General features: G+C 36.3%; 1 protein-coding gene across 1 annotated transcript in view; it reads right to left on the minus strand.

Moving 5' to 3' along the window:
- Positions 1 to 13,549, minus strand: part of BIRC6 (baculoviral IAP repeat containing 6) — a 299,805-nt gene that overhangs the window by 27,507 nt on the left and 258,749 nt on the right. The window contains 2 exon segments of the mRNA XM_082356671.1: positions 1,367 to 1,555; positions 8,344 to 8,421. Coding sequence (XP_082212797.1) covers positions 1,367 to 1,555; positions 8,344 to 8,421 — 267 coding nt within the window.

A 13,549-nucleotide genomic window follows, 5' to 3' on the forward strand; every position in this document is an offset into this window, starting at 1 on the left:
AGACTGAATGTGGTATGTGAGTAAAAGAATGAAGCCACACGTGGTTAGGGTTTTGGGTTTAGACCATGGTGCTTTTACTGAGAGAAGAAAGGAAGGAAGAATCAAGAGTGCAGTTTTGCAGTGTTAAGTTTGAGGTGCTTATTATACATTCTAGTAGACTTGTCAAGTAGTTTACATATCTGGATACATTATTTGAGTCTTAAGGGCACTGAGAAATTAATTTATGATACAAACAGAAGGAATGTAAGTTTATCAAGGGCAGGAACTGACTTTCACTTTTCCTTGAGTTCAGAGTACCTTAGGGCAGTACCTAGTAACAGCTGATATTCCACACGGCTGCCAAATGAATTACTTAATGTAAGTAACCCAAACTTGAAAAGGGACAGAACATTATGCTTAAGAGTACAAAGAAATGCATGTTTGTATTTCCTGTAATATTGGAAAAAGTAATTACCCACAGCCTTGAATACAAGCCTTTGCAAAAGTAAAATACCCAACTATGTCATTCAAAGTGCAAATTCATTTAGTAATAACAAAAGGAAGAAACGTTTTTACATTCCTTCAGAGTATATTCATCGATACTATTTAATGAGGAGAGCTTCGCGTATGATGCTACATAGAGTTCACACATAATATTTGCTTAACTGTATTAAAGACCAATTTTCTATCAGGTAAATATGCCAGTTCTTCCTCTAAAGTGTTGTGTTTCTAGCACAACCTAAGAAACTAATAATCAAGGGAAACAATTTAGGAAAGAAAAATGTTTCATGACAGAGTTAAAGTAAGATGTGATGAAGTAATCTGATGTGACAAGTGAAAAATACAATCATATTTTAGGCAGACTAAGGAGAGATAACTAAGTACAGGAAAAGAACCACACTTCAGGATGTGGTAAAATGAAAGCACGTGACAGTATCAAGACTGGTTTCAGAAACTAAGTTCAACTTTTCCTAAAGAAAAGAAAATGTCTTTTTCTTCAATTTCACACACAGATATTAGTATAAGGGCAAAGTTTCTATTTGCAAGACAACTAGAAAGTATCTTAATCTCTAATAAAAAAGAATATTTTTATGAAGAATATTTTAGTAACATATTCTAGCATATACTAACATAACTAGCACAGTATGCTAGTAGAACGGTAGCCATGAAAAATAAAGAATTAATAAAACTGTCCAAAAATATAGTCAGATGCCTTTTAGGAAGTAAATGGTTTAAAAAATTCTTCTGTACTATATTACTACTGATTTTTCATGACTAAAAACAAGAGTAAACTTTAGTATACCACAGATATAAAGGGAAGTATAATACCTAAACTATACCCTATTATGTCTTTAATAAAGTATTTCATTAATTTTATTAAACATACCTCTTTAAAACATGGTGAAGGGTTTCTGATTTGTTCTAGCATTGCCCACTTAACCGTTGCTTGTCGAATGTTTCCATCATATTCTCGAGAACTCTGTGTGCCACTGGGAGTGCCTCTAGACCGTTCATATCCTGGTTCATTAAAATAAGGCTCAGCTACTAATATAAGGGACTGAACAGACACCAACACCTGAGAACCAAAGAAATAAAGAATAGTTATGATAGGACATTTTTACTACCAGTAAACTAATACCTTGCTTTATCAACTAGGAGTGCCTTTTAATATGTGCTTCCACATAATTTTATCACCATAAAATTGATGTTAATAATTGACACTGAAATACTTTATTATTAGAGCAAAATTAAAATAGGTACAGTAGAATCTTATATAATATTTATATATATGTTTTGAATCCTTGAAAGAGAAAAATAGGTATGAAGATCCTATTTCCTGAAACTACTAAAAAAAACACTTGCTTATCAACATCCCATACCAATTTAGACATCATTTTGCTCGAACTGTCCTTACTCTTAAAGGGCATAAAGCTAACAATGTACTCCTAACAATACTCACCTGTAAGGAAAACTACACATGACGCAGTCTTTACTTTCATTCCAAGGAAAATTTACTTTCACGGTATCACAAAAATATTACCAGAAGCTTTCAATGGCAAGATGACATGGCTCTAAGACCACCTCTGACCCCCTACTTACATACCAGAAGGTCTGTTTCTCTAGATATAACCAATATTGAGAGTTCACTCTTAGTTAATATAGTACTGCTTGCTAATATACTTATATAACTGGCTAATATGACATCTTTGGAGGCAGGAAAATATTAGCTATAATCTGCCCACTTCATAAATGAAAAACAATTAGCAGCAGTTGCATTTTCATTAGGAAAGATGATTAAACAACATCAAGGATATGCACCTTAGAAGTCAAGGGATATATTTTCTTAAAAAATTTAAAAAATGGAAACTTGAACCTGAAATATATGACCTAGGAATACACAAAGTTAAATATGACCTGAAGTAACCATGTTACTGAGGCCAAGGTCAACTACAGAAAAAAAAATTAACCTGTATAATTCTGAGGCAAAGATCTCATAATTTTTAAACTTACTGAAACTAAATATATCACTAAAGGAAAGTGATTTCCCTTGGCTATATACTTTCCCCCAACTCAAATCTGACACTTCTGAAATAATCTTCCAGGGCATATTTGTTAGTTCCTTTCCTCTTCCCTTTTAAATAATCTTCCTCTTATATGAGTAGGGTATATTCCCATTATCTACAAAGGCGGAGAAAGAAATTTGGTAACATAGGATTCAGTTACTTACTTAACCTCACCTCCTTTGAGACAAAATATAATTTTATAAATCTCAAGCAGCTGGAGATTCAAACAATTTACAAACTACTTCAGATTCATAACACATTTGCTTTTTAAAAGAGCTAAACTATATACAGGAAATGAAAAATAGATGCTTTGTGTATAGAACAAAGAAAACTACATTTGACAAATAAATTTGAGTTTAACGTTGTCTGCTAAAAAAATTGAACTATAACATCTGCATTTGATAACAAATAAATTAGCAGAGATTGGTATTTCTTGGAATTAAATTCAAAGTATAATTTATAACATGTGCTCTTTTATCACTGGGTGACATTATTATTTACTTTTTATGGGCATCTTCTATTTACTTTTTAAACATGTACCTTTTAGGAAATATATAAATGCCACTTTATTTTTCTTTGGTGAACTCAGCTATTTAGGAGTCAAAATATTCATTTTATGGAATTTCTGGAGCCTTGAATTATCTGACCTACTTACTCATTTTATTTCACAGCACACTTTATTGCAGCCCATAAAACACTCCCATGAAAAGCCAGTAAATAAATCCTTGGGAAGAGGATTTCTCTTTTTTTAAAAGGATTTGATTTTCAATATTCTAAATTAATAGGATTTATCTAACTCTGAGAAACACTATGTTTTGAAGTCAGAGAGACCAAGGTAAGCAGAATAACTTTATCCCCTCAGAATCCATTTTTTGGTCATCTGTAAGTAGAAATAATACCTACTTACATTATAGGATGACTGTGAGAATTAAATAAGGGGTTGAGGGGTGTAAAACAGTAGGGCTCATAAGTGTAATTAATACACAATAGCTATTCTTTCGTGGAGTGAAAATGACAGCATACATCCAGAAGATAGCAAAATGCAAAACAAAATCACTTCTACTCTAAAAACAATATATTTTAACTTATGTAATAGGGATATGCAAAAAAGCAGTCAGCATGAGTTCCATTTTGATCAACAAAGCTTAATTAAAAGAGTTCCCTGGATCAAACCAAAAAACAAACAAACCAAAAAAAAACCAATATTCCTCCTAGCCACATCTGGCTTAAGTGTTTCCTTAGAATGACTTGAAAATGAGTTGGTAATTAACAGAAAAATATCTATTACGTACCATAATATACTATATATATAAGTTATACTTAATAATAAACAGAATATATTTTCATTCCATAGTGTAAGTTCACCAATTCTTAGTCAGTTCTTTGACATTTTCATAAAGTCAGGAGTCAAAAAAGCTTTTATTCATAGGCTGAATTTACAGTCCCTCTCCTCTTCAGCTGTATGTTAGCATCCACAAAACTGCAAGATGTTCTCAGTATAGTTTATTCAGAGGCTGACTAAATCAAGAACCATATAACAGCTTCCTTTCACTGTCTGTGTCAAACAAAAATTTTAACCCTACAAGGCCATAACCAGTCAGCAATCTTGCCTCCTATGAATGCCTTTATTTTCAAATTATAACTTGTCAAAAGATTTAATTCTTTGACCTGGTCTGGTATGTTAAAAATTTTTATTATAGATATTTCAAACACAGGAAAGTACAGAGTATACAATCCAAAATATCTGCAACAAGAAACTATGTTATACAAACTAATAACTTGTTTAGGGTAATGGAAAGAAACAGTCTTAGTTAAAAATGTTTTTAGCCTTTCAAAATAGTAAGTATCCTCCTCTATGGAAAATTATGCTGCTATTGAGTAGAACTATAATCAGTGGCTGATTTCCAGAACTTTCCATTTTAAGAAAAATGGTAGTATTTATATATTATTATATTATAAATATATTTATAAATGGTTAATTATGTGACATTAAATATGTTTAACTCCTCTTGCACATGACAGCTTTATTAACATCCAACTGGAACAAACTATTCATAAGGCATTAATATGTATTTTAGGTAGATTATAGCAACATTAAAAACCAGTCACATATGGGAATTCCCTGGTGGCACAGTGATTAAGAATCCGTCTGCCAATGCAGGGGACACGGGTTCGCGCCCTGGTCCGGGAAGATCCCACATGCCGCGGAGCAACTAAGCCCGTGTGTCACAACTACTGAGCCTGCGCTCTAGAGCCCACAAGTCACAACTACTGAGCCTGTGTGCCACGACTACTGAAGCCCAAGCGCCTAGAGCCTGTGTTCCGCAACAAGAGAAGCCAGCGCAATGAGAAGCCTGCGCACCGCAACAAAGAGTAGCTCCCGCTCGCCACAACTAGTGAAAGCCCGTGCGCAGCAACAAAGACCCCACGCAGCCAAGAATAAATAAAATTTAAAAAGTAAAGAAATTAAGTAATTTTTCCTAAGCCTCTGTAGTCTGCCTCTGAAGAACGAATCTAATAGACAACAAAGGGCAATGTGTTCCCACCTAGATGCATTTGTTTCTAGTATGATGTTTATAAAGCAGTATAACACACAAAAAAAATACAGGCCAATACTTCTTAGAAATATGGATACAAAAATCCTCAAGAAAAATACTAGCAAACTGGGACTTCCCTGGCGGTCCAGTGGTTAGGACTTGGCGCTTTCACTGCCTGGGCCCGGGTTCAATCCCTGGTTGGGGAACTAAGAACCTGCAAGCCGCTCAGCATGGCCTAAATATATATATACATATATATATATACACACACTAGCAAACAATCCAGTTACATACAAAAAGAATTACACACCATAACCAACTGAGCTTTATCCCAGGAAAGCAAAGTTGGTTTATATTAAAAAATTAATACATCATATTAATAGAATAAAAAATAAGAATAATACAATCATTTCAATAGATGCAGAAAAAGCATTTGACAAAATCCAACAACTGTTCATGTTAAAAATACTCATATATACACTACCAAACGTAAAATAGATAGCTAGTGAGAAGCAGCTGCATAGCACAGGGAAATCAGCTTGGTGGTTTGTGACCACCTAGAGGTGTGGGATAGGGAGGGTGGGAGGGAGGGAGACGCAAGAGGGAAGATATGGGAACATATGTATATGTATAACTGATTCACTTTGTTATAAAGCAGAAACTAACACACCATTGTAAAGCAATTATACTCTAATAAAGATGTTAAAAAAAAAAAAATACTCAAGAAACTAGTAGAGGGGAATGTCCTCAACATGATGAAGGGAATTTACGAAAAATCCACAGCTATTATCACACTCAATGGGGAAAGACTGAAAGTTTTCCCCTAAGATCTGGAGAAAACAAGGCGATTCACTCTTGCCACAGAAAAGATATAGCCTCTCTTGTTCTTGCTCAAGTCAATTTTGTCACAGATCTGGAAATCTATATTCAGTAAACCATCTAAAATGTAAAGAAAGTCATATAATAATGGTATTATTTGTAAAACTAAAATAATAAAAGTGAAATATTTAGTCAACAGTGGTGAAATAGTTCAATTATACTATATGAACTCAAAAGATTATTACATAGCATTTACAAATTATAAAATTGTAAACTGGGAAGATGGATATGCTCTAATGTTAGGTGAACAAAGCAATATACAAATAATTATCTACTATGTTAATTATGACTATGTAAACTATGTATATGACAAAAAACCTTAAAGGGAAAATACAGAAAAGATCATACTTTACGTGTAGTAAGTTTTCAAAGTTGTAAAATTTAAACACTTCAGAATAAGTTTCTTTATTTCATAGGATTTTTGGTATATATTAGACATACAGATAATATAAAAGTTAAAAGCAAATCCAATTTTAAACTAAAAAACTTTGAAAACTGTAAATTTATTTTTAAAACTACATAAATCCAACAAAAATTTCAAAAATTAATTCCAATTCTCAGGTAAGTCTAATTTACTTCATGAAAAACAGGATATCTCTGAGTTTCCTTTCAGAGTAAAACTCATCATAAAAATAGTTTCTGTTGACAAGAGTAACATACATGTAGAAAAATATTTTAAGGTTTTTGAACTAGAATTGACAATCATTTCTTTTTTAGTTTTTTAAATTGAAGTATAGGTGATTTACAATAACACAATGTTGTGTTAGTTTCTGGTGTACAGCAAAGTGAATACATATATTCTTTTCATATTCTTTTCCATTATAGGTTATTACAAGATATTGAATATAGATCCCTGTGCTATACAGTAGGACCTTGTTGTTTATCTATTTTATATATAGTAGCCTATAGCTGCTAATCCCAAACTCCTAATTTATCCCTCCCCCTACATAATCATTTCTCAAATGAAGAAGTATTATAGTTACTTGGGGGAACATTCTAGTAAATTCCTTAGTTACTTTGCATGAATCATATAATCTCTGTTTTTCTTGAGTCTCCATATTAGCACAAAGGAAAAACTTATATTACAGTACTTTTCTTTAATTCATGGGGCTGCTTCAAGGTCTTTTCAGAGAACCTAAAAAAGTCACATCCTAAAGAATGATTTTTCATATCTCTTTTACCTAATTCAATATAAGAATATAGGAAAAGAATCCTTTCAAGGTAGGTCAACTTTAACAGGCTTACCTGGGGATAATTTATGGTGGTCTTTCTTAAAATAAACACTAAACTGCAAATGTGAGTTTAAACTATTATGCAGCAACAGTGATTTGTTTCCTCAATGATCAAGCAACAAAGTTAATTCCTATTATTAATATGTCTGTCTCTTTGCTGGAATTCTGAACTATTAAGATAAAGCATCAGCAAAAAAAATTTGATGGGATACTATATAACATTTTATTTTATGTACTCAAACGGCCTGTGAAAAGTAACTTAAAAAATTCAAGACTATGAAACATGTGTGTTAAGTGCTCTGCAAAATAAGAATGGCAAATCCCAAGTTTTATGAATTCCAGGACAGTACTTCTAAACCTCAGATGAGACCCATTATTTTTTTAATTTTTATTTTTAAATTTATTTATTTTATTTATTTTATTTTTGGCTGTGTTGGGTCTTCGTTGTTGCATGCGGGCTTTCTCTAGTTGCAGCAAGCAGGGGGCTATTCTTCATTGCAGTGGGAGGGCTTCTCATTGTGGTGGCTTCTCTTGTTGCAGAGCATGGGCTCTAGGAGCGCAGGCTCAGTAGTTGTGGCCCACGGGCTCTAGAGCACAGGCTCAGTAGTTGTGGCGTACAGGCTTAGTTGCTCCGCAGCATGGGGGATCTTCCCGGACCAGGGGTCGAACCTGTGTCGCCTGCACTGGCAGGTGGATTCTTAACCACTGCGCCACCAGGGAAGCACTGAGTCCCATTATTAACTAGATTACAGAAGAACCATGTCATGTGTGGAGAGATATGTAACACTAGTAGTTATTAAATTCTACTCACCTGAGTTTGAGCCTTAGAGTGACTGGGAGGTGGAAGAGGCTAATCTGTCTTGCCTGATCTTGTTGCACCAGAGTGTACTTTAAGGCAAGTTAGGGATTTTTTAAAAGGGAATTTTGACAAAAAGAAAATTCTAATGTCCTAACTTAAGATTCTAAACTCAAAATGAGCTATAACTCCATTGTACTAACTGCTCACCTATAAGCTATTTAATATGTACTTCCTATCAATCTAGCTTATTTTTTATGGTTTACTATGTTTATTCTTGGTCGCTAAAAAAAAATGTTCTTAAACCAAGATGGTTCCTTATTTTCTAAGTGAAACTGTAAGAGAAATTTGTTTACTTGCAAAAAGCTTGAGGTCTGAGGATTCCACTTCTCTTCTGGTCTTCCATGCCATGTATTTAAGATGCTTAAACAAACCTGAGGAAGAAGGGGGAAAAGTATAAACAGAATTGAAAGGAGTGCCTTTTAAAAGTAAACTGCCGGAACTAGAAATAAAATTGAAATGTTATTGTGTCAAAGTATCTCAGTTTTATGCCCCCCGCAGAAAACCCTAAGGGTTGGTCTGTTAAAACAAACTGGTATCTTCAAATGTGATCCAAATCTGTGTGGCATTATAATTTCTTCATAATGAAAAATGAGTTAGCAGCTATTATACATTAATACAAATAACATATTTTTTAATGAAAAATAACTCTTTTCCAAACAACAACAACAAAAATTTTGGTGAGGAAAAGTGGTATTGTTTTACATTTAAGAAAATCTCTTTCAAAGTTCTGTAAATTTTGAAAATGGGTTATAGTTTAATAGAAGAGATCTTGATTTCATACCTGCCTCTACATTCGATTTGTTGTTATACATTGCTTTGGTTGAAATGTATGAATAAAACGTGGCCTCATGCAAACATGAAGTGGGAAAGGGGAGGACCCTGCAGATTCCCTGAAGGGTCTTGAGGATCCCCAGAGTTCCTCGGAACAAATTTGAAGACGCGTTAGTTATTTGTTCACTCAAAGAGCAAGAATGAACTCAAAGCATCTGCCAAACACAGGTCAATAGTCACTCCGGGAAAAAAAGAACCAGGGACATGTTATCTGTATTTGTAAACTAATAATTTCATGTAATGGGCAACAGATTTGGAAAATAAGTGGTCCTTAAAAAAGCAGAGAAGTCCATCTCCTTGCTATTCTTTTAATGCTCTGTGAAAACAATAATGTAAAATACATCAATTTGTTTAGTAGATAAATTCATTAATAATTTTAAAAGACTTGTATCTGAACAGTTTTGTGAATTATCATTTGAAGCACTATCAGACATACCATCCCACCTGGTTTTTGTTTTTTTTTTTTGAGGATTTTTTTTTTAAATTATTTTATTTTATTTATTTTTGGCTACATTGGGTCTTGGTTGCTGCACGTGGGCTTTTGGCGAGCGGGGGCTACTCTTCGTTGCGGTGCGCGGGCTTCTCATCGTGGTGGCTTCTCTTGTTGCGGAGCACGGGCACTAGGGCATGCAGGCTTCAGTAGTTGTGGCGCATGGGCTCAGTAGTTGTGGCTTGCGGGCTCCAGAGCGCAGGCTCAGCAGTTGTGACACACGGGCTTAGTTGCTCCGTGGCATGTGGGATCTTCCTGGACCAGGGTTTGAACCCATTTCCCCTGCATTGGCAGGTGGATTCTAAACCACTGCGCCACCAGGGAAGCCCTTGTTGAGGATTTTTGCATCTATATTCATCAGTGATATTGGTCTGTAATTTTCTTTTTTTGTAGTGTCTTTGTCTGGTTTTGGTATCAGGGTGATGGTGGCCTCATAGAATGAGTTTGGGAGTGTTCCTTCCTCTGCAATTTTTTGGAAGAGTTTGAGAAGGACAGGTGTTAGCTCTTCTCTAAATGTTTGATAGAATTCACCTGTGAAGCCATCTGGTCCTGGACTTTTGTTTGTTGGAAGATTTTTAATCACAGTTTCAATTTCATTACTTGTGATTGGTCTGTTCATATTTTCTGTTTCTTCCTGGTTCAGTCTTGGAAGGTTATACCTTTCTAAAAATTTGTCCATTTCTTCCAGGTTGTCCACTTTATTGGCATAAAGTTGCTTGTAGTAGTCTCTTAGGATGCTTTGTATTTCTGCGGTGTCTGTTGTAACTTCTCCTTTTTCATTTCTGATTTTATTGATTTGAGTCCTCTCCCTCTTTTTCTTGATGAGTCTGGCTAATGGCTTATCAATTTTGTTTATCTTCTCAAAGAACCAACTTTTAGTTTTATTGATCTTTGCTATTGTTTTCTTTGTTTCTATTTCATTTATTTCTGCTCTGATCTTTATGATTTCTTTCCTTCTGCTAACTTTGGGTCTTGTTTGTTCTTCTTTCTCTAGTTTCTTTAGGTGTAAGGTTAGATTGTTTACTTGAGATTTTTCTTGTTTCTTTAGATAGGCTTGTATAGCTATAAACTTCCCTCTTAGAACTGCTTTTGCTGCATCCCATAGGTTTTGGGTCGTCGTGTTTTCATTGTCATTTGTCTCTAGGTATTTTTTGATTTCCTCTTTGATTTCTTCAGTGATCTCTTGGTTATTTAGTAACGTATTGTTTAGCCTCCATGTGTTTGTCTTTTTTACGTATTTTTCCCTGTAATTCATTTGTAATCTCATAGCGCTGTGGTCAGAAAAGATGCTTGATATGATTTCAATTTTCTTAAATTTACTGAGGCTTGATTTGTGACCCAGGATGTGCTCTATCCTGGAGAATGTTCCGTGCGCACTTGAGAAGAATGGGTAATCTGCTGTTTTTGGATGGAATGTCCTATATATATCAATGAAATCTATCTGGTCTATTGTGTCATTTAAAGCTTCTGTTTGCTTATTTATTTTCATTTTGGATGATCTGTCCATTGGTGTAAGTGAGGTGTTAAAGTCCCCCACTATTATTGTGTTACTGTCGATTTCCTCTTTTATAGCTGTTAGCAGTTGCCTTATGTATTGAGGTGCTCCTATGTTGGGTGCATATATATTTATAATTGTTATATCTTCTTCTTGGATTGATCCCTTGATCATTATGTCGTGTCCTTCCTTGTCTCTTGTAACATTCTTTATTTTAAAGTCTATTTTATCTGATATGAGTATAGCTACTCCAGCTTTCTTTTGATTTCCATTTGCATGGAATATCTTTTTCCATCCCCTCACTTTCAGTCTGTATTTGTCCCTAGGTCTAAAGTGGGTCTCTTGTAGACAGCATATATATGGGTCTTGTTTTTGTATCCATTCAGCCAGTCTCTGTCTTTTGGTTGGGGCATTTAATCCATTCACGTTTAAGGTAATTATCGATATGTATGTTCCTATGACCATTTTCTTAATTGTTTTGGGTTTGTTTTTGTATCTCCTTTTCTTCTCTGTGTTTCCCACTTAGAGAAGTTCCTTTAGCATTTGTTGTAGAGCTGGTTTGGTGGTGCTGAATTCTCGTAGCTTTTGCTTGTCTGTAAAGCTTTTGATTTCTCCATCAAATCTAAATGAGATCCTTGCCGGGTAGAGTAATCTTGCTTGTAGGTTCTTCCCTTTCATCACTTAAAGTATATCATGCCACTCCCTTCTGGCTTGTAGAGTTTCTGCTGAGAAATCAGCTGTTAACCTTATGGGAGTTCCCTTGTATGTTATTTGTCGTTTTTCCCTTGCTGCTTTCAATAATTTTTCTTTGTCTTTAATTTTTGCCAATTTGATTACTATGTGTCTCGGCATGTTTTTCCTTGGGTTTATCCTGTAAGGGACTCTCTGCGCTTCCTGGACTTGGGTGGCTATTTCCTTTCCCACGTTAGGGAAGTTTTCGACTATAATCTCTTCAAATATTTTCTCTGGTCCTTTCTCTCTCTCTTCTCCTTCTGGGACCCCGATAATGCGAATGTTGTTGCGTTTAATGTTGTCCCAGAGGTCTCTTAGGCTGTCTTCATTTCTTTTCATTCTTTTTTCTTTAGTCTGTTCCGCAGCAGTGAATTCCACCACTCTGTCTTCCAGGTCACTTATCCGTTCTTCTGCCTCAGTTATTCTGCTATTGATTCCTTCTAGTGTAGTTTTCATTTCAGTTATTGTATTGGTCATCTCTGTTTGTTTGTTCTTTAATTCTTCTAGGTCTTTGTTAATCATTTCTTGCATCTTCTCAATCTTTGCCTCCATTCTTATTCCAAGGTCCTGGATCATCTTCACTATCATTATTCTGAATTCTTTTTCTGGAAGGTTGCCTATCTCCACTTCATTTAGTTGTTTTTCTGGGGTTTTTTCTTGTTCCTTCATCTGGTACATAGCCCTCTGCCTTTTCATCTTGTCTATCTTTCTGTAAATGTGGTTTTTGTTCCACAGGCTGCAGGATTGTAGTTTTTCTTGCTTCTGCTGTCTGCCCTCTGGTGGCTGAGGCTATCTAAGAGGCCTGATGGGAAGCTCTGGTGGTGGGTAGAGCTGACTGTTGCTGTGGCGGTCAGAGCTCAGTAAAACTTTAATCCACTTGACTGTTGATGGGTGGGGCTGGGTTCCCTCCCTGTTGGTTGTTTTGCCTGAGGCAACCCAACACTGGAGCCTACCTGGGCTCTTTGGTGGGGTTAATGGCAGACTCTGGGAGGGCTCACGCCAAGGAGCACTTCTCAGAACGTCCGCTGCCAGTGTCCTTGCCCCCACGGTGAAACAGAGCCACCTCCCGCCTCTGCAGGAGACCCCCCAACACCAGCAGGTAGGTCTGGTTCAGTCTCCCCCAGGGTCACTGCTCCTTCCCCTGGGTCCCGATGTGCACACTACTTTGTGTGTGCCCTCCAAGAGTGGGGTCTCTGTTTCCCCCAGTCCTGTCAAAGTCCTGCAATCAATTCCCACTAGGCTTCAAGTCTGATTCTCTAGGAATTCCTCCTCCCGTTGCCGGACCCCCCAGGTTGGGAAGCGTGACGTGGGGCTCAGAACCTTCACTCCAGTGGGTGGACTTCTGTGGTATAAGTGTTCGCCAGTCTGTGAGTCACCCACCCAGCAGTTATGGGATTTGATTTTACTCTGATTGCGCCCCTCCTACCATCTTACTGTGGCTTCTCCTCTGTCCTTGGACATGGGGTATCCTCCTTGGTGAAGTCCAGGGTCTTCCTGTCAATGATTGTCCAGCAGCCAGTTGTGATTCTGGTGCTCTCGCAAGAGGGAGTGAGAGCACGTCCTTCTACTCCGCCATCTTGGTTAATCTCTCCCACCTGGTTTTTAGAGCATCCCTGTGACTACCAATGGCAGGGATCTTCTCCCTAACTACAGATCTAGATCCCAAGGTTAAATGTTAGTTCCAATGTATAATAGAACAGACTATACAATTCAGGGTACTGGAATCTCAAACCCTAAACCTCTTCCCTATACCAATAAGTCTTAAGGAAGTAATTTCTTATAAAAAAATTTATTTATTTATTTATTTTTGGCTGCATTGGGTCTTCGTTGTTGCGCGTGGGCTTTCTCTAGTTGCGGCGAGCAGGGGAGGGGCTACTCTTTGTTGTGGTGCGCAGGCTTCTCCTTGCGGTGGCTTCTCTTGTTGCAGAGCATGGGCTCTAGGTGTGCGGGC

This window comes from Balaenoptera borealis (genome assembly GCF_965194805.1).
Source record: "Balaenoptera borealis genome assembly, chromosome: 15".
NCBI lineage: Eukaryota > Metazoa > Chordata > Mammalia > Artiodactyla > Balaenopteridae > Balaenoptera > Balaenoptera borealis.